Source organism: Brugia malayi (assembly GCF_000002995.4).
Source record: "Brugia malayi strain FR3 genome assembly, contig: Bm_v4_Chr1_scaffold_001, whole genome shotgun sequence".
Taxonomy (NCBI): Eukaryota; Metazoa; Nematoda; class Chromadorea; order Rhabditida; family Onchocercidae; genus Brugia; species Brugia malayi.
In genome coordinates, this window is record NW_025062475.1 from 11,537,104 (window position 1) to 11,559,927 (window position 22,824).

The following is a 22,824-nucleotide window of genomic DNA, read 5'->3' on the forward strand; positions in this document are numbered from 1 at the left end:
AATGATGGTAGAAAGTGTATCACTGAGAAAAAAAGAATATAAAAAATCAATAAATAATGATAGAAAATCTTTTGAATAAGAGCGATAGAATACATTTCCTGATTTTAATCCTTCAATTTTCAGAACAATCCTTTTGTCATTTAATCGGAATCAGTGCTGTTGATCACTAAGCTAAAATTTCTGCTGTTAAAGTATTTTCATCAAAATAAACAACCGGACTTTCCAATAATTTTCATGAATAAATCAAACTTAAACTCCGACATCTCTAACTTTCAATTTTTTTTTCTGTTTAGATTTAACAAAGCTTATTTATTCATTCATTCACTTATTTAATAAATGAAAATATGCTTCACAACTTTTTCTGCCATTTATTTATCTATCGTATTCGTACTTATCGCATCGCTAAATTTTGAAAAAAAAAAGGAATGAAAATAGGTAATAATTTATAATCGAAAACTGTCGAATCCATTTACTATACTTACTGTATCACCACTTTACCGTACGCCTTATGCAATAAATTTGTACCGTATACCATATGTGTTGCATCAAAATAACATGCATTACCGTATCCACGATGTTTACCGTATCATGCAATCACCATAAACGACAAAGAAAATATTTGTTTGTTATTTAATAATTTCCTTAAAAGGGCCGTCATCAATTGAAATATTTAGAAGTGGTGTGAAATGTTTTCACAATTCTATGAAATTGTATTTTGCTTGATTGATATGAAAATTTTCGAATTATTTATTCCTTTTACTTAGTTATTAATTTTCACATAAAAGAAGAAAAGAAAAGGAAATTTCCATTATTTCATCTATTTTTCATGCAAAATATTGCATTTCTTTGTTCATTCCGTCAAGAATTTCCAATATTTTCTTTATAACTAATTCATATTGATAATTAAAACCATACCAATTGTTCCAAATTTAAATTGAAACATTTAATGGCTGGTTTTTTTTAACGGCTTTGCAATCGATCAATTTTAGCTTTTTCCTTTGTTTCTTGTAATTTCAGATTTCCAACATTCCAGAAGTATTAAATTGAAAGCAAAAGCGAAGTAAGCCAAAAGCACTGCCATTTTTTCTTTTTCTTTTTTTTAAAAAAAAGGAAGCAAATAATTTGCTTATCGTTCAAATCCGTATTTTTTAAAAAGGTTTTTTTTTTTTTTCTTTCCTTTATACAGGATTTATTTTATAGTGTGCTCATAAATAATCATCTTTTTATTGGAAAAAATCTGAAAAAAATGCTTCGAGAAGTAATGATTATTAGTCTGCGGTTATAATATAATTAGAATTTTCTGGTAATATCTGCGAATAACATTTTTTTTTTTTTTTTTTTTTAAATGGCATAATAATAGCACACTGATCGATAAATCATTTCTGTAAGTGAATTTCTGGAATGAGTTTTCAAACTATTTTCTTTAATTATTTTAAAGGTTTATCTATCACCTAATCAGATCATCCTGGTCAATCAAACAGCCCAATGTGATAAAAGTTTTAGCTGAAATTATCCCTATCTCTTGGACTAGCATGTTAATTACATTGATAATGATTAAAATAAAACTGTGATATTTAGAAGACACTACAGATAATTAAAATTTTAATATCAGTGATTAGAGAGAATATTTTTGATTAATTATTTAATTTTAAAAATTGACTATAATTAAAAAGAAGCTAAAAAGGATGCAAAAAAATAAATAAATAAAGACATAAAGTATTGCACAAAATTGCTAGAAAATAATTGGAAATAATTCTCATAAAATGCGCAAAATTTTCCAATGATAAATCTATGATAGTAATAAAGAATGAAACAAATTTTGCATTTTTTTTAATCACCTCATCAATCATTTCTATCCATTTCAAATAACAATCAAATGATCTTTCCTTTTTTTTTTTTCTGCTCTCTCCTTGATAAGAAAGCAAATTTTTGCAACACTTTCAAGTCAATTTTATTGATTTAATAAAATGAAATGCTAAAAATACAATTTGCAGTTCGTAAAATCAGCAAAATTCAACAATATTCTACCAACAATTCAAATTAGAAATTTGACAATAAAGAAATTTTCATATTATTTTCACTTCTTAAATGATTTCTAATTTTGCAGAAATGATTCTTTTGTCTCCTAGCGCAGTTAATTCAAAAAAAAAAAAAAAAAAAGTGATGTGTAAGGAATAAACAATTTACTAAAAGGCTTATCAGTTGTGAGGTATAAATTAATTTAATTTAAAAGAAAATAAACAAAGCAAAAAAAACAAAAAGTGAACTGTTAAATTGGCAAGTGCAACAACTAATTATAATATTTTAACCTATTTTTGCAATAATCAGTCTAATGAAATAATTAATTTCATTGCTAATTTAAATTAAATAATTTCCTCAGATACTATTTCTCAAAATATATTACCCAATTGGCAAATTTTTCTCTTAATTATACTTTATATTTATTTCGAAAAGAAAAAAAAATTTTAGGAATGTTTTTTTTTTCTGAAAAAAAAGGAAATCTTTTTCAAATGAATCATGCTAGGGAAAATAATATAGTGTAATAAAAAGAAATGGTCAATATGCAAATTATTTTATTATTTAATTTTCAAGTTTTCCTATTTTTGCTAATTAACACTTTCAGTTTTTTTTTTTTTCACTTCTTAAAATAATTATATTTTTTTATTTACTTCTAAAAATGATTATATTATGTTTCTTAATAATAGTGATAAATAATAATAGTAATAATAATGATAAATGTTTGAAAATTTTAATAATATTGATTGAATTATTTTGCGCCAATCATTTGATTATTATTTGTTAGACTTAACGATTTATATTCATTGATGTTTTTCTCTTTTTTTTTTTTTTAATTCTCATTTAAGCATTTCAACTTTTTCTCCTCTTCATCCATTTATTATTATTTTTTAATTTCATGCAATAGCAAAAAAAAAAAAATGAAATTAAAATTATTTAAGCTAATCGATATATTGATTGATGTTTCCAATGATAATGCTCAGTTATTATCATAGCAATGAATTGAAAATACATTCATAGAGATTTATAGAAAATTATTTTACAATAAATTTAAGTTAAAGTCAATTTTTTCATTAATTTAATTTTGCATATATTCTCTGATAGATAAGTTTAGTTGAAGCAATAATATTCTTACGACTTAATTTAATTCATTTTGTCATCATATTTAATTTAATCAATCAAACTTAGTCTGATACATCGTTCATTCCAGTTATTTATTCATATATATGTATATTTATTTATATTTTAAAATTAAACACAAACATCCATCCACAAACACACTTCAGAGCAATTTTTTTTTTTTGTTAATTTTTAAATTTATTTATTTGTTTCTTTTTTTTTTTTTTTTCAAATAAACTTTTTCACATTGTTTTCTTTTATGATTATTTTAGAGATGAGATGAGATGGCTATTGTTAGTTAGTTAATGTAAAAATATCGAATTAAATTGCTATGCATTTTTTTTTTTTTGCTTTATTTTTTTGCACCATTCTTGTTTATCGATCAGTGATAGAATGCTAACGTCGTAGTAGACATGCAGAAGTACTTCTGCGCATATATATGCCATATACGCCCTTCTAGGCCTAATACTTTTCAATACTTTAGGCCTTCTCTTTGATATATATAAAATTAATCTTTTTCTTTAGCTTATATACTTCCATATATATAAGACATATACAGATAGATAAATATTCATTTATTTTATGAATATATCGATTCAACAACCTTCTGCGCCACCTTTTTCTAACTGTCACCATTCTCATCCATCCTCTTTTTCTACCCATTTCATGTGACACTGATGAAAATGGAAATGTGTGGGTGGAGGAAGAGTGAATAACTATTTTTTTTTGTTTTTTTAAAAGGTATAATAAAGAAGTCTAAATAATGAGTTCCTTTTTTTTTTTCTCATTGTGAAAAAAAAAAAAAAAAAAAAAAATTTGTCATTTGAGCACATTCTCACATAAATAGACACATAAAAATGTCCCGCATGATTTGAAATAAATATTCGTTAGGTTGGCAATTTTATTTAAATTTAAATATTTGTTCGTTTTGCTTGCTTATTTGTTTGTTTGCCTTCTCAGTAATTTTAATAAATTATTTTAGATTTAATAAATTAGCAGTTTTTTATATATCCTAGAAATATGCAAATTAGATTACTAAAAAAAAAAAAAATTAATTAATTAAATTAAAGCATCAACGCTCTTCTCTCATCTTTTTTCTTCCCTTCCACTTTTTATTTTTGCAGTTTTTTCTTCCAAATTTATTTATCAAATTTCTAGTTAAGAAAATTTGACGAAAGAAATCATCTATTAGTATATCTCATTAGCGAAGGAAAATTTTAAAAGATTTAGACTTAAAATATGAGTAATCTAATAAATAAACAAATGAATTCAGAATCATTTCAAAATGTTATATCCAAATAACAATTATATGAATTATTACATTTTGTATATTAAAATGAAAAATGAAATTTCGCATACGGAAAAAAATTTTAGTAGAACTAAAAATAGCAAAAAGTTTATGATTTTTTTTTTTTTTTTAAACATTTTCTTCGACTTTTTAATCAGTAATTTGAATTTAATTATTACTTTTATTTCTTTTCTTTTTCTCTTTTCAAATATATTTTTGAATATTTTATTGATGATATTACTAGTATTCTTCAGCTAGTTAATTTCATTTAATAATTTAATTATGGGAAAAAATTTTCTTACTATCTGCAACAACGATAAGATGAAGAATCGAATTAATGAATGTAAAAAATTAAATTGAATGAAATTTTCAACCAGTTGAAATAAAAAGGAAAAATTTTCTCAAAATACATTTTGAATTATAGAAAATGAATAAAAATTGAAAGTTTAAAAATAACAAAAAAAAAATTTCTATTTTTTTTTTTTTAGAATATTTTATTCGATTTTTCTTCTCTTTTAATTAATTATCTAATTCTTTTTCTTTTTTCTAGGTATATTTCTAAGTTTTTTTTTTTTTCTTAATGACGTTATCAGTAATTTAAAAATCATTTAAAATTTTAGAAATAAAAGAAAAAAAAAATTAGTGTTAAATGTGTAAGCAAATAAAGTGAAAACATTTCAAACTGATAATTTTTTACTTAATTACATATTGCTTACGTAACTTCTTTATCGGTAATTTTTTTTTCTTCAATAATTATTTTATTTTTTTATTTTAATTGTGTAAACAAATTGAATGAGCTATTTTGAATTAGAGCAAATTACTATTTTTCAATTAGTAATAACAATTATAGGCTTACTGAATTTATAAATCGATTATTTCATTAATTTTCCTTTTTTTTTTGCTTTTTCAAAAATTATCATAGAAATATACAATTATTGAAATATTTCAAATTTTAAAGAAAAAAAGTATTTCGTTTAAGATTTTTCTTTTCTCATCGTATAACAATTATCATTCATTGTTACATATAATTTTGGGATATTTTTATGAAAAATTACCGAAACTTTATCAAAAAGATAAATTGTGATTTATTCTATTAGTTTTATCCGAAATTACAATAATATGAGTAAGTGCAATTTAAGGTAAGTAAATAACAATTATTTATTATTTTGTTAGTGATAAATGTGTAAGCAAATAAAGAGAAAACATTTCGAACTGATAATTTTTTACTTTTCTAAATTATATATTACTTACATAACTTTGTAAGTAATATATAATTAACTTAACTTAACTTGTTGGGAACTTTGAATTTTATCTAAATTTGAAGTATTTATTCATTTTTAACTACTTATTCTCTAATAATATATCTAAGCCAGATATACTTAAATTATAATATATAAGTCATAGTAATAAAATAAATGAAGTATACAAATAAAAGAAATACTTGTCAATTTCATCAATTTTTTTTTTTAGTTTAATTCTGATTGATTCTAACTCTCGTCAACTTTTCTCCAAAAATCTAATTCTTAAGTTATTCATTTTTAACTCATCCTAAAATTACTTTGATTTAAGTTAAGATTATAATACAAATAATGCTTGTTCTTCTCTTTACAAATTTCAAACATTCTTGCAAATAAAATAATAAATATCATATGTTAATTTCAATTAACACAACCATAAATTTGAATATTCAAATGAAAAATTTGATCATCTTTAATATTATTTAAATTTGATCATCTTTAATATTATTTCAAAAATTTCACATCCAGTAATAACGATTTTTCCTATTGTAACAATAATTATTGTTATTGTTTTTATTATTATTATTGTTATCGTTATTGTTATCATTATTTGCTTAAATGAATAACAATAAATTATATTTACTCTATTATCTGTCATACTAATGTTAGCACATCCTCCATGTTTGCAGCAGCAACTTATCACATTTTAAACTAAACTTTAAAATTTTTTGCATAATAATCGAGGAGAGAAAGAGAGAGAGAGTGAGTGAGAGAGAAACAGAGAGAGAGAGAGAGAGCGAAAGAATTTTAAAGTTTAGAAAGAATTGAAAGTAATTTCACTCATTTGAATTTCTTAATATCATTATTACTTCCCAATCATAATAAAAGCAAAATTTATGCATAAAAATTGCTAACATTTACATGCAATTTCGCAAAATGCTTAGAATTTTAAAATGCTAAAAATAGAAAAGAAAAAAAAAAAGAGAAAAAGCATTTATGTTTTGTTACATTTTTAGAATTAATTTTGAAAGTTTTAATGGAAATGCTAATAATGAATTAGAAATTGCAATGGATAATAATATAAAATAGAAATTGCTATGAATAATAAATCTTTTTCTCCAAATAATGCATAAATATAAATTGCTAAAAAAAAAAAAAAATTATTTCAATTATTAATGAAATTGCAATTTTATTACATATTGATAATTATAATTTAAGAAAAAAATTTTAACTCATACTTGTTCTTAAGAAGAAATAAAGAGAAAATATTCAATCCTTTTTTTTTTGTTTTTGTTTTTCCTTGAATTTTTGTTTATTTGAAGTGCAAACATTTTAAAAAAAATTTTTTTTTTTTATAAATATATGACTACTACTAATTGCTTTTTTTTTTTTTTTTTTGAATTGTTTTAAATAATAGCTATAGCATACTTTTCAAGGAAAAATCTTTAATTCTAATAAGTACACAACGATGCATAAGCATTCTAATTATTTCAGATATATGAGAAAACGAAAAATGAAAATGAAAAAATTTTTAAGTTAAAATTTAGAAGAGAGAGAGAGAGAGAGAGAGCAGAAAAAAGAAAATTTCCTTGTAAAGAATGAGGTCAATGAAAAGCAAAAATTTTTCACACTCTTTAATTTTTTTATTTTTCCTCTTAGCAAATTCTTTTCTTCGTTTTTTTTTCTTTTAAAAAAAGATTTTTTGGTAAAGAGGATTAAGGATGAAAGAGAGAAAAATGTTTTTCAATCTTTTTCCAACAAAAATTTCTCTTAAATTTCCATCATTAGTAAATGATTAGAGAAGGAAAATATCTCATTTCATAACTTTTCGCTCTTTTTCCTTATCTAATTACCATCATAAATAATAATTAAAATTGGAAATGGGATAATGATTTGTATATTTGTATTGATTATCACTAATCTAAACTCTTACAATTTCAATCTTTTTAATATTTACTATAATTATCACAAATAAACAAATACCATTTAATTGCAATCGATATATTATATTTGCTTTTATGGTTCATCAAAATTTTCACTCTTGAAATTATCATAATTGCAATTTCATCGTTCTTTTTTTTTTGCTTAATCATACTTTATATCTCTTCTCCCTCTCTCTCTCTCTCTCTTTCTTTCTTCCCTCTGGTCAAATTATGTTCCTTTTGTTAAATTGAAAAATCTTAACTTTTTGATTAAGGACTGAAAATAATTCGAAATAGACGACAATTTATGTAAACATTAGCATATCAAGAGGACATTTAAAAAAAATGTCCATATTTCAAATTTCAGAATTCCAAAAAAAAAAAACTGATTTTTCACTTTGGTACTCTATCATGATCCAACAAAATCTTTTTGGTTAATATGCAGAAAAAAAAAAATCGAATAATGAATTATTGAAATTTTAAATTTTTCAAAAAAAAAAAAAAAAATATAAAGAAAAGAATATATTTCAGTTTTATAAAAGTAATTATATCATAATTGATTAATTCAATAAATTAAAAAAAATTACGCATCTAACACACATCTATCTATCATTAAATGACTAATTATCATAACAATGATAAAAAATGATAATATCTATGATTGAAAATATGCAAAATAAAATATTAGTAAATATATTATAATCTAATTATAATAATAATTAGAGTGAATAAGAATTGATTATAAAAATAATTCATTTTACTTTTTAATTAGAATGTACAGCACTGCAAATATAAATTCAAATTAATCAAATAATTAGTGATCTTATGTAAATTTGTTTCTTATATGTAATAAAATTATTTATTTGGCAAACTTTTTTTTTTGAAATTTGTTTAAAATCTTAGTAAAAAAGAAGAAAAAATGAAATACTTATTTTTTCCTTTGTTTTTCTGTTAATTTGCATAAATACATTTAAATAAATTAAAATAAATGATAAACAATTTATGCTCTTCTCAAACAAACTTTTTTCTTCTTTCCTTTTTAATCTAATTTATAATTTCCACATCGGAATTATATAAATTGACATTTGTTTTTAAAAAAGAAAGTTTGATAATAAATAAACAATAGAAAAAAACAAAAATGAAGAAAAAAGTAAATAAAAAAGTTTGAATTTTTTAATTCAAAAATGCATTAAATGCCATCTTTTTCTAAAAATAACTTTACATTTGATTTTTTTTTTTTGTCTTTTTTCTTCAAAAATTATTAAAATTGTCAAAAGATGTTATTATTAAAAATTATTTTATTATTATTTTAATTGAAAATTATTTTTTTGTTAATATTATAATTAAAAATTATTATTTTTATTAACTAAGTTTGAATAAAATTATTAAATTAAGTAATTCAAATCATTAAAATTATCTTCTTTAAAAAAATTATTTAGCCTAATTATTGATAATAAATGCGTCACTTATGTTAACTTATTTAATCGTTTAAAAGTTTCTTTTTAATTATTTTTCTCTAAAAAATTTTTAATTATATCTTAAAAATTTAATTATATCAATTATAATACTATAAAAGAATAAAATTGAAAATAACATTCAAATTTCAAAAAAGCTACATTTTGCAAAAATTTTTCAATTTTTTTTGCATTTTTGCAACAAATATTATCAATTTTAAATCATATGGATAATTTTGAAATAAAAACAAAAATTTTTTTTATTTTTTTTTGAAGAGAAAAATAAAAAATATATAATTTTTAATAATAATAATAAAACAATTTTTAATAATAATAATAATTTTTGACAATTTTATAATTTTAATAATTTATAAACTTTTGATAAACCATAATTTTCTATAATTAGTAAACTTTCGATAGATAATAATTAATAATTTATAATAACTTTGTTGATAATTTTTAATAATAATAGTAATAATAATAAGATAATGATAATGACAATACTAGTGAAATAGTAACGATAATGATAATAATAATAATAATAAATAATAATAATACTTATCCAACTATTTCATTAAAAATTATTGGAAAACTTTCGAAAACATTACTTTTATATTTGTTTTCTTCGTTATTGTTGTTTCTCTTTCAAATTTACAAGAAACTTATCCATTAAAATTTCAAGAAGTATTTCCCGGGCAATGTTTGTAGACTTAATGAATGATTGGGAAATTGGTGGAACACAGAACAAATGGGTTTGCCCAAGTGATAGGCATCTACAGTTGAGAGCTCAGTAAGTTTAAGTTAATTTTTTTTAAACCTATATGAACGGATTTACACAAAATGCTACGATCTGTTTTTTTGGTAAGACGGATGTTTAATTATTTAAAAAATGATATTAATTTGGGTAAAAGTAATTTAGAAATAGAATTGGTAAGGAGTAAATAGAAGAGTGTTAAAAATATTTAATTTAAAAATTTAAAAATTTCTAAAAAAAAAATTTAGAAAATTAATAATATATCATTTTCTCAGAAATTTTAATTGAAAAGTTTAATTTGACAAGAATATTAATATATCACACACACACACACATTTCATTCATTTACAATTTACATTTTCTGCTATTTCATTTTTGAGTGCATTTTTTAATTTTTAATCATTTAAAAATAGGTTTCATTTTTTTTTTCCTTTCTAACATAAAAAGGATTCAATTTCATTAACAAAGATTTATTTCTTCGTGAAATCAACAAAACAATGTTATTACTTCATTTAAAATTTTCAATTCTTTCATTTTACTATCAGAATAAGCTTAAATATTTTACAACTTTTTTTTTTTTCGCATTATATAAAAAATTTTTTTTTGAAAAAAGGAACACTTGCAAATTTGTATTTTTTGAACAAAAATTTTTGTATATTATTTAAAATTTATTATATTTTTGAAATAATTTAACAGTTTGAAAGATGAAAATTTTTAAAATTGTAAATAATTAATTAAAATTTTTATGTTGAAAAGCGGTTGGAGTGTTCGTACAGCTAATGCACGATCACCAACAAATGCAAAAAAGAATGGAATAACAGATTCGGAGAAGAAGCATATCACGGACGTCTTAGCACGAGCTGAAGAAAGACGATTACGTGAACAGCAAAGGATAGGGTACGTCAAATTTATCACTTCATTTGATATTTGCATAAATTTTGAGAAATTAGAAATCAAAAATTTGAAATGTTAAAAAATTTTTTTGGTAAAATTTGAAAGAAAAAGGAAAGGAATTTTTTTTTTTTTTTTTTAATTGATTTGATTATTGTTTGAAATAATTAATATTTATTCTAATATAATAAATATTTTTTAAGAATTATATAAAAATTTATTGAATTTATTTGTAGTCGTATGATTGATAGATTAGAAAAGTTAAAAGCCCGAGCAACGGGTAATGGTATTACTCAATGTTACCTATGTTCCACAGATTTCGGTTTACTTGGACCAAGAAGTTATGCTGCTATGTGCTTGCAATGTCGACGGGTAAATCATTTTGAAAGAAAAAAATATTATCATTTTAATTTTTAAATATTTCATAGTTTATTTGTTTGTTCTATTAGTTTTGGAAGTAAAATTAAAAATTAATTCATTTTAAAAAAAAAAAGGGAAGAAAAAGTAAAATAAAAATTTTACTTTCTCTCATATTTTATTTCATTCTCCCTTTTGTCTTCTTTCTTCTATTTTTAAAAAATATTATTTATTTCATTAAATCATTTTTTTATTTTTAATTTCTTTCTTTCTTTTTCGTTTTTTCGCCATTTCAATTGACTTATTATTACTTTTAATTTTTTATTAAATTATTTTTATTTTTATTTTTTTTATTTTTTGTTTATTAGTGTTAATTAATTAATTATCTTTAAAATTTATTGAATAATTTTTCAGTATGTATGTCAAAAAAATTGTGGAGTGGATGGATATGATTACGTACGACGTGAAAATATCTTTCTATGCAAAATATGCAGCGAGTACCGTGAGGTAGTAAGTACTGCAATATACTTCGGTAAACTAATCTAGAAATCACTTTTGTTTTTTTTATTTCAATTATTTTCATTTTTAATTTATAATATTTACTGTCATTCTAATATTTTTGCTTTTTTTTTTTTTATTTTTTTTATTTGATTTTAATTTATTATTTGTTCCATAAAAATTTTATTTGGTTTATTTAATTTTCTTCTTCTTTCTTTCTCTTTTGCTTTTATTTTCTAATTTCTTTTTCAAAATTTTTCTATAATTTTATTAAAAAATTTTCATTTTCAAATAAAAATATTATGCTATCATTTCATTTCATTTTTTTTTTTGTTTGCATAAATTTGTTAAATAAAATATTTTGATATTTAAGAAAAAAAAAGTTGATTTTTTTAAATGTAATATTTATTTTAGTTAAATTTTGATAATAAATAAATGAATAAATTTAATAATAAATAATTTATTGATTAAAAAAATTTCTTTTTCTTTTTTTTCGCTTTCTCTTTAAGATGTGGAAGAAATCTGGTGCATGGTTTTATAAAGAAATACCGGAATATATTAAGCCAATAGAGGATCCGGAATTACATTCACCATTACACCATCCGAAAACTTCCTGGCAGCATTATACGAAACCGGAAACATCAAATTTAGCATTTTTATCTAAGAAACCACAACAAACACGAAAAGAACAATACAGGTGAATAAAAAAAACAAAAAAAAAAAAAATAAGAAACTTTTTTTTAATTGATTAGAATTTTCCATTTCTTTTAAAACTATTCATATGCAATTATTTTTTTTTTTTTAATTTTTGAAATTTAAAAATTATTAAATTAGAAATTATAAATTATATTTGGTCATTTTAATATTATTTATTTACAATAATGTCAATTATTCTATGCTTACTTAATCTATAAAACTTATTTTCATAATTATGCACAACTCTTTTCTCCTTTTTTTTTTTTTTTTGATTTATAAATTAATAAATTAAAATTTTTTTTTTCTAAAATTTTATTAGAAGGAAGGAAAATTAAAATATCATAAATTTTATGCTATTTGATTATTTATTTATCAGTTCAACAATATTTCATCGTAGTCGAATAAATCCATCATGGTTACTACATCGAAAAGTACGCCTATCATTGAGTAATGGTTACGGGTCGGAAGATGAAAATGCCGATAATTCAGCATCTGAAGAAACGCGAACATTCTTGAATGAAAATTTTCAAATGATACCATCAAATGTCGCCTCAAATCATCATAGCAGAATTTCAAAACGAAAAGAAGGACAAGATGTGACATCAATTATTCATAGATTTGCAACTAGTGATCGAAAAAGAATTACTAATAATGGTACAAATAATACTTTGTTTTTTTTTTTTTTTATTAGAAATTTTAATTGAAACTATTTTTATTTTTAATAATTTTGAATTTTAAAGAAATCTTTAGTGTATATATTCTCAGTATTTCAACTTTTGATTTTTTTTTTTTTTTTGAATTCTTTTTTTTTCACTTTTTTCTCTTTTTTTTCCGACAATAATTTATTTTGTTAGTTACTTTAGTTAAAAGTTTTGTTTCTAAAAATTTTAATTCTAAAATTAATAAATAAATTTCATTTGAGATTATTAATTCGCTAAGATTTTTCTCTCAAAATTGTTTGTTAACTTAACCATTATAATATATTTATCGATTGTAATATCGATTAATTTTTGAAATATTTTAATTAATTAATTTGAAGAGATAAATGAATCACATCATGCAACGCCATCAACATCACCAAGACATTCACCAGTATCATCATATGGTGATGACTTATCACAGAATCAATCATCAATTCTAGCATCAGAATCAATCGATTCTGGAGGTATCAATCAATAATAATCAACTAATTAATTAATTAACAATTTTCCAATGAAATATCTAATAATTGTTTGATTTATTTACTATAACTTATTCAGGATTGATCTATTTAGAATTAACCTGAATTATTCCTCTCTTTTTTTCTGTCCAAAGAATGAAATATTTACAAAAGTTGAATGAATCGTTTAAATTAATTGCTAAACGATTTCTCTAAAATTATTTAGCAACTGAAATTTCCCAAAAATTGGGGTCTCATTTCAGTTGTACCAAGTGATCATTCAGTGCGATTATCAAAAATTCCCGCTTCAGCTAATCTGATAAATCCGAATGGAATGCTAATAATGGATAACACTGATAAAGAAAATGGCAAACATATCAAACATTCAAGCTGTCCTCAAGCAGTAGCATCAATTGACATTCACAAAATATTTCCATCAACCGAATTGCATACAATTTTGGATCAACAATTTCCCTCACAAACATATGGAAAAAAATACTTCAATCCAACACAACAAACAAGTAAAAAATTTTAAAAAAAAATCTTTTTCTAATAAATAATTTTGTTAAATGATTCATTGATATAAAAGTATTATCAATAGGATCCGATAAATATTGTCAACCGGATCAATTTTTGGCATTTTCTTCAAGTCCGGCAAGTCCATCCGGAACAATGCTAATGACAGATTTACAATCGAAACAGCAAATTTTGAATCAAGAATTTACTGCCAGTTCTGCATCATCCATTTCATCAGCTCAAAAATCAATTATGTCACTTGAAAGTCTTCCAACAAATCTGGAACAAATTAAAACGGTTAATATTTCAATTTTTTGTTTTTTTATTTTTAATAAAATTTCAAATCATTTTGAGCAAATTTTTCATGCTTACAATTCAGAATGTAAATTTTGAAAAGGAAATGACAATAATTTGGTATTAAAAATTTCTTCAGTAAAACAAAATATAAGCTAATATCATGCATTTTTTTTTTTTAAAAAAAAAAAAACAATTTTTTAATTAAATATAAATATGCAATGAGTTAATTCAATTATTAGTCTGTTCTAATTAGCTAATTTAGAATTTGGAATTTCTTTTAAACCAAACTGTGGCCACAAATATTATTCAAAAAGTAAACGTTTAAATGCTAATCGTTGTTAAAATTTAGAAAGAAACAATAGCTTTTGGCAAATTTTCTTCGGATGATCGTAAAAGTAAGTTTATTCTTTGTTTTACTTCCTTAAATGTTATACAAATTGTTAACAAATTTATTAAATATTAATATTCACTTTGCGCTATTTCAAAAAAAAAAAAAAAAGTGAAACATTCATTTTCATTGCATTAAGAAAATTGAAAAGTTTCCAAATTTTATGCATAATTTAAAAAAAGAATTTAATTGGAAATAATTGATAAATCATTTTGTTCCATCTTATAATGTCAATTTAAGTGGATGTACAAATGTGGCAGAACAAAACTGAAATTCCAATGCAACTACCAATGAAAGGTCTGTCAACTACCAGATCAGCAATTTGTTTACAGTCGTCGGTTGCTACCGAACCGATCTTAAGGAATCAGACAGTACGTCATGCTATTTCCGGCAACGATATTATTGATTTACAGAATTCTGATTCCGGTAAATGTTATTTGCTCTTTTCTATCATTCTATTTACAATAAAATTCTTATCATTATCATCAGATATTACTATAGTTGCACATACTAGAAATTATAAGTTTGTTTTTTTTATTTTTTGAAAATTCGTTTTTTTTTTTTAATGAAAATTATTTAGAAAACATATTTCATTTCAAATACATAATTTTCTTTTTTAGTTTTGCACTTATACAATGAATTTATTGGCAAAAATATTTCACTTTTTTTTTCTTTAAATTTATTAAAAGATGAAAATAAAACTATATTTGAGTGTTTCTCTATTACTGGTAAAAAAATTTAGAGCGAGAAGAAAGCTTTAAATGAAAATTTTGAAATTTCAAGTAGTTTTATTATTTCGCAAATGAAAGTTTATTTTTGATAAACAACAATTGAGTTAATATGATGTAAAGATTTCGAAAACAAAGAAACATGTGATAGCTTTATAATCTATTGCACTAATTAATTTATTTAATTAATTAATTATGGTATTCAATTTCAAATTTACCTATAGCAAATCGTTACTTGTGTAGTTGTGCTATTAGCAAGTGGCAAATAATACAATAAGGAAGTAAACAAGTGGCTGATAATTGTAAAAATTAAATTTCAAAATTTAAATAAATTTTTATCTTACGGAAAAAAAACGTCAAAAACTTCTTTAGGTATGCGTGGAACAATTCAATTTACGCTTCGGTATTCTGCGCAACAAATGAAACTCTGTGTTCGACTTACCGGTGCTAAAGTAAAATTTATTAAATCGCTGATCATTAATTTGAAATGTCATATTATGTACACTTTCTACATACTTTCTTAATATAAAAGAATTTTTTAGAATTTTAATTTCAATTTAAAATTAAAGAACTTACATTAAATTAAAATTAAAACGATTTTATTTCTAAGTCATCTAAATTGAAGCATACAATTATTTGTGTAAATAAATTCTTGCAGAATTTGCGTGCAATGGATAAAAATGGTCTTTCTGATCCTTATGTTAAATTGTATTTAATTCCTGGAGCTTCTAAAGTAATACATTTTTATAAATAAATTTTATTAGCTTACATTTCAATTATTAATTATACTTTGCTAATTTGTTTTATATTTTTGCTTTTTTACATATAAAATTAACTATGTTTAATAAAAATTAAATTTCTTTTTTAAAATTTTTTTAGGCAACAAAAATGGTTAGTAAAACGATTGAAAAAACATTAAATCCATTTTGGAACGAAGAATTTACATATTATGGTGTTACGGATGAAGATCAATTAAATAAATCACTGCGATTATTGGTACTCGATCGTGATCGGATAGGTTCTGACTTCTTAGGAGAAGTTCATGTTCCACTGAAGAATCTCAAAAATGAGGAGGAAAAATTTTACAACTTATGCTTGGAGCATGCAATATTGGTAGTTAAAGAAAAAAAAAGATTATTTTTTATTTTTATTATTTGAAAAAATTTTTAATTTAAAAAATAAAAAAAAATTTTACAAATTTAAAATTTTAATTTAATTATTACTTAAAAAATAAATTGAACATTAATTTTAATAAAGCTTAAAAATCAGGCAAAAGATGTAAATGTTAGCAATGAACGTGGAAAAATTTGCTTAAGTTTATTGTATAACGTACAACAAGGCTCACTTCACGTCACGATTAAACGTTGCGCTGAGCTTTTAGGCATGGATAAAACTGGTTTCTCTGATCCGTACGTGAAAGTGTACGTATTCATTTGTTTCATTTATTAATAATTGTATGAATTGAATGGTTCGTTAATGAAATTTGAATTTTTTTCAATCACAAAATTTGCAAAATTCTTTTTTCTTTTTTGAGCCATTAAATTTGAATGATTTTACATTTTCATCGCATAAATAGCTATTGGTTTTATTTGCTTTTAATCCTTCTTGTTTTTTTTTTTTTTTTTCATTCTCTTCTTTTAAACAACAAAAAAAATTTTTAATTAAAAAAAAATTGATAAAAGTTTATTCTAGCTTAAATATGATAATTCAAGATTGTGAATTTAAAGACTGTAAATTAATTTATTTCTTATGTTATTTAAATTTTTAAACTTTAAACTTTAAATTTCCATTTTCTTGACTTTAAATTATTTCATTTTCAGCTCATTACTTCCTCTTACCAATAAAGCTCATAGACAAAAAACATCAACAAAAAAACGAACGTTAAATCCGGAATACAATGAGGTCAGTCATATCATACAATTAAGATTAGCTTATCATATCAATTATTTTAAGTATAATTATTCATTTGATACAAAATGAGTTATTATCGTATAGTTTTCAAACAATTTCAATTTTAGTTTCATAACAAAATTTTATAAATATTCTTCATATTCTTAATTTATTACTTACTGATTCGTTGTTTAATTATTAATTTATTTTCGAATAGTAGGTGTCATTTTTAAATTATTAGTAGCAGAATTTTTATTTTAGAAAACCGTCATTTTTCAAAAAAAGTTTTTTTTTTTTTTAGAAAAAAATGCTAATATTTTTTTTTTTCCAGAAGCTAACATTTGTGATACCTTTCAAAGATTTACCGAAAAAGACACTTCAAATTGATGTTTTTGATAAAGACGTTGGAATGCATGATGATTACATTGGTAAATATAATTCTTTTTAAAATTTAAATCTTTTTTTAAACGCTTACTTTTGAGTCATATTTCATTAGTCCTATTCTTATTAATGGCATATAATAGTAATAATATTTATATTGCAATTGAAAATGATAAATATGTTTAGCAAATTTTATTTAAGTCAAAAAAAAGAATTCCAAAAAAGAAATTCTAAAGAAATTCCAAAAAAATAAATAGAAGTTGTCGAGAGAGAGAGAGAGAGGGAGAGAGTGGAAGAGACAAAGAGAATGAAACTTTTTATTGTTATAAAATTTATTGATATCAAGACCAATTGATTTTGTTAGAAAAATGTAAACAAAATAATATCAATTCCTTTCATTGTCATTAAAAGAATATAAATTAAGTAAAAAAAAAAAGAAAATCATTAGCAGCGTTAATTAAATTTAGCAATTAGAAGTTAAATGTATTACACTTAATTTTTATTCCTTAAAATTTACAATAAAAATTAGAAAATAAACAAAACAAATACAACGCATACAACATGCAATTTCTTCATACAAATTAAACTATCATTTTTCATTCACAGGAAGTATCCTATTGTCAACATCTGCTAAAGGTGAACGTCAAAAGCAATGGAATAGTTGTATTCAAAATCCTGGCTATGAATTCGAACGATGGCATAAATTAGAAGTCATTGAATGAAAATTCAATTCTCTTTTTGGTATATAAAATTAAACAATGTAATTATCATTTTTTTTTTTTCTTTTTGTTCTGCTCAATTGGAAATTTGCGTGTATACTAATTACGCAGTCATTTTGAGATATTTTCTGCCCATTTCCGGTATATCATTTGTCTCCATATCATTTGTATCATAGAAATACGCCAATCATTATATTCATTATTATCTTGATGTGTTGCAGTGATTATGCAATACTAGAAATGATAAATTTATATTAAAATTCCCTTGAAATAATCAAATTAAATGTAAAAATCAGAAATAAATATCAAGTTTTCCTCATTATGTTTTACATAGTTCTCAATACAAGAATAGAAATTCCCTTATAGAATTATGTTGACTTTTAAAAGTAGGAAAGCCCGGATAGCAGGCCAATAATTACCAATACTGAGAAAAAAAATTTTTTTTTTCCAGCGAAACACTAATAGGACAAATAGTTAACTATAGATTTGCTAAATTTATGTGTAATACAAGTCGAATTATTAAATATTAATTATTCCCCTACCCCTCAGCGTATATATGAAAAGATAAAATATTTAACAAATATTAACATTTTCACTTTCATATAATACTTTACTGAAAATTAAAAATAGAAAAAATAGGAGAAAAAAACAAGTGACAAAATAAAACTACACCATTCTTTCAATGAAAAAAAAAAATTTTTTTAATTTGATAAAATTACCTCCTAAAAATATCAGAAACATAGCTATATATAATAAGACAAGAACAAACATTAGCAGCAATTGCTAACTCAACTGCTCAGTTTTCTCTGGTGTAGGATTGGAATCACATTCTAACCTAAATGTGGGTACTTTAACAAGGAACGATGTTCGGTCTTCTTCTCGTTCCATCGTAAAATTCCCCCTAAAACACGACAAATGTCTTGAGAATTCACACAATGCTATTTTATTTATGTTAATAGCAGTATTTTGTTAACAGATGAATCTATAATCAATTACAGATATTATTTACTCGTATGTGGTTATTCTCCATTTAGAGTTATCTCTACTGCACAGCATTCAACTTAATTAACAAACAGATTTTACTTGAATTATCACTTATGAATGATTTAACCATTCCAATATAAAAAAATAACAAACCATGCGTATGACCCTTTATCCACTACCACACCAACCATACCGCTATACTGAAATGCCGGCTCTTCTGGTGTTAATCGCGGATTCTGATAAAAAAAAAGGAAATATGCTAAATCTCAATTTATTGAATATTTGAAAAACTTAACCTTTTTTTTCCTGGCAGATAATGCCATTACTGTATCTTAAATCTGATGTTAAATTTGATAGATATCTATACATGCGGATTTCTTAATGTTAATCTCCTAACCACCAAGTCTACTATATACTTCTCAAAAGTCTCTCATTTTTAATATAAGTATCTCTATCTATACATATCAATTTCCAGACACAGATGTCACCTTTATTATTTAGACCATTTCTAAGGCTACCAATAAAACATATAATAATAATAACAAAAACAGACGTACTCCACCAGCAATGCTTGGTATTTTCTGTTGTTGCATATTACTTAAACTGTAAACTTTCATTTCTCTCGAACGAATAATTATGTGGCAAGGTTTCAGATTTTCCAGACGTATCACATAACGCCACTGAAATAGAAAAAATGTTAAGTAGAGTAAAAAGATGAATAATAACAAAGAACAAAGTAAAAATTAAACCAAAACTTAATTTTCTAAATTGTATTAGATATTAAGAATCAATCATTCATTCATTCATTCATAAAACAGTCTTTCGCAAATTAATTCATTCTTCATATACACTAAAAATTTATTCTCCAGAACATTTTGATTAAAAACGCTAAATTTTTAATCCATTGCATGATAATAGATATTAATAGAAATGAACCCAGTGCTTTTGTTGTCCGTTAACCGTATTTAATCCAAGATAAAATGTTATTACAGTCACCTGAAAAAGACAAAAAGAATTTGTGCTGAGCAATGAAAATTTCAAAATTAAAACTGATATAATTGCAACAGACATACGCAATGTTCAGTGGCAACCAACCCATCAAATTAACTTTACGATGATGATCTATAGATGAAACAATAGATTTTGAGTGAGAAAGTTTTGGAATTAATTGCAATGTTTTTAATACATATGGAACAGTCCATCTTGCAAGAAAAAATGGATGAAGAAAAAATAAAGTTAAAAATTTTCACTCAACACAATAAAATATTAAAATCTAGAAAAAGAAAAAAAAAAAAAAAAAAACAAATTTGATTGCATAAAATCTCAGTATAATTTGGAAGAAACATCAAAAAACAGTTTTACCCGTATCCCATCTGTTGTTTCACGATAAGCAGAATGAGGTTTGAGTTGATTCAATATGCAATTTGAATGTTGACCTATCAGAAAGTTTGGTTCTTTACGTATGCCAAATATGAGTTCTAAAAAAAAGAAATATAATCTACAAATGAAGATTAAAAGTAGAATTAAAAAATAATTAAAAGTGGTTACCATTATCCTCCACTGCTGTACATTCAAAAAGACCACCAAATAGGTTATGAGCGATAGGTCGTGTGATATGTGTTCTGTACGGTACAATTTCATCATGAGGAACACAATCCATTCCAAACACAACAGTCAGAACTTTCTCACCATGAATCGTGCCTGCATCTTCCAAATATGAAGTAATGTCCACTGGAAAATGCTGAAATACAAAACTAATGAAAAAAAAAAAAGTCACTAAATTTATTTCGTCAAATTGAAAATAATAAAGAAGGATCGACTTCATCTCTAAAAGTTCTCATTGTGTGGTACTATCTATTAGTATTGGTATCGGAAATGAAAAATATTCCAATTTCTAAAATGTAAATGTATGAAATGGTGAAAAGCTGAACGAAAAGTTATCAGTTTGTGAAAATATAAAATATTTAGGTCAAAAATTTCTTCAACTTTTTTCAAGTAAACAAGGACTACAAATAATATAAATTACTATTTCTCCCAATTGTTCTTAGAAGTTTTGTCATTATGCCAGCTAATACAATTAACTTGAATGAGCACACATTAAATGTACAAGTGTTAAAATAAATTTCAAACATACCATATTTTTCCAGTCACCACAGTGAATAAGCACTTGATAAAACAATGATTTGTGCGTTATTACCACAGGATCATCATTACTGAAAACAAAAATAAGCTAGATGTTGAAAAATTATTTAAAAGAAATCTGCATCAAAGGTTTTTAGTAATTTATAATTTCCAAACAAAAATTCTGTACGAATTTTAAATGTGACTAAAGTACATATAAAATGTTGATTTCAACAAAAGTTGACCTTTACAAATGGCTTATGAATTGATTGAAAAAGTAATAGAGATAATGAAAAGAACTGAAACCAGGAGAAAAAACTTGGAATGTGAGGCGAATTATATAAAATACATGAAAAAAATAAATAAATAAATAAACAATAAACTGCAAATAACCATTCGCTTGAAAAGTCGGAAAAATTTACCTTGGATTAAGCAGCTTTTCTTCGATAGGACATGGAAAGGAACATAGAACAATACCTCTATAGGGAAAGAGTTTATGAATAAACAGCTGCAAAAACACGGCTTAACAACTCATCAGAAGCATACTGTACAATAAAATTTTAAACAAAAATTAGTGCCAAATTTGTTCAAAATCATTTCAAAATATAATTTGAGATCCGGGTCTTACTTTGCATTTCATATCCTAAACGGCTCAAAGGAGTAGCACTGCACTCATATTAACGAGCCGATACACATTAGAACTAATGTCACCAAGATGAAAAACTTAAAACCCTACTTGGCCCGGCATATATGGTTCATCATGAGTTTGAACAACTGTTAACCGACCCAAATCCTTCAAGAAGACATTACCGCTTCCTTCTCGTAATCTAAAAATTGTTTCCTACTATCAATTTCACTGAAAATACATTTGAAACAAAACTTATAATCACAAATAGAGATCATCAAAATTGGGAGAAGCATACTATACCTTGCTGTGGCTGATGCAAAAAACGATCGAATTGGTGCAATCCAAAACATAAGACCCCGATGGGTCAGTAATCCAGTCATTCTACCGTATCAGTTCAGGCATGAGATTAGCGTATATGCCTTTCTCATTTTTTAGGTCTGCAATAGCTTTAAAACATTAACATTTCAATTCAAATATTAGGCTTCCCAAAACTAGCATCAGAAGAATGCATGTTTTCACTAAGCCTGCGAAAATATTCCTAATCAATATTGATATATTTAGTCAAATCCAAAATTATTCCACAAATAATGCAGCCAAATTCCCAAATTTACTTAAACAGATGATAAACTGAATCCTGAAATTCCAACCACAAAATGAAATTTGTTCAAATGAGAGCAAAAGCAAATAGCTGGAAATAAAGAGTGAAGTATACAAATATGAGCACTGCAGATCACATTTAGAATTTTCTTTTATCCATATAGAATATAGCAAAGTATACAT

At 23.4% G+C, this 22,824-nt stretch overlaps 2 protein-coding genes across 3 annotated transcripts; one reads left to right on the plus strand and one right to left on the minus strand.

The window, feature by feature from the left end:
• Positions 1-10,536: 10,536 nt before the first annotated feature.
• Bma-rbf-1 (C2 domain containing protein) lies at positions 10,537-18,314 on the plus strand (the record flags this gene model as incomplete). Of its 2 annotated transcripts, none has more annotated exons than XM_043077523.1 (17): positions 10,537-10,688; positions 10,919-11,054; positions 11,454-11,549; positions 12,047-12,234; positions 12,610-12,887; positions 13,273-13,398; positions 13,656-13,913; positions 13,994-14,205; positions 14,555-14,600; positions 14,834-15,019; positions 15,694-15,773; positions 15,980-16,054; positions 16,201-16,434; positions 16,591-16,742; positions 17,142-17,223; positions 17,543-17,639; positions 18,199-18,314. In XM_043077523.1, 17 exons carry the CDS (start codon positions 10,537-10,539, stop codon positions 18,312-18,314), a joined length of 2,514 nt encoding a protein of 837 aa, XP_042933457.1. The 2 variants fall into 2 exon arrangements, with proteins under 2 accessions (XP_042933457.1, XP_042933458.1); XM_043077524.1 differs by having other exon boundaries at positions 11,454-11,546.
• Positions 18,315-19,094: 780 nt separating this feature from the next.
• On the minus strand, positions 19,095-22,424 carry Bm10039 (Uncharacterized protein; the record flags this gene model as incomplete). The annotated part of the gene is made up of 10 exons (XM_043077525.1): positions 19,095-19,212; positions 19,449-19,531; positions 19,853-19,975; positions 20,232-20,291; positions 20,658-20,773; positions 20,844-21,036; positions 21,430-21,508; positions 21,839-21,924; positions 22,153-22,243; positions 22,345-22,424. The coding sequence occupies 10 exons, from the start codon at positions 22,422-22,424 to the stop codon at positions 19,095-19,097; spliced, it is 1,029 nt and encodes a 342-aa protein (XP_042933459.1).
• Positions 22,425-22,824: the final 400 nt, after the last annotated feature.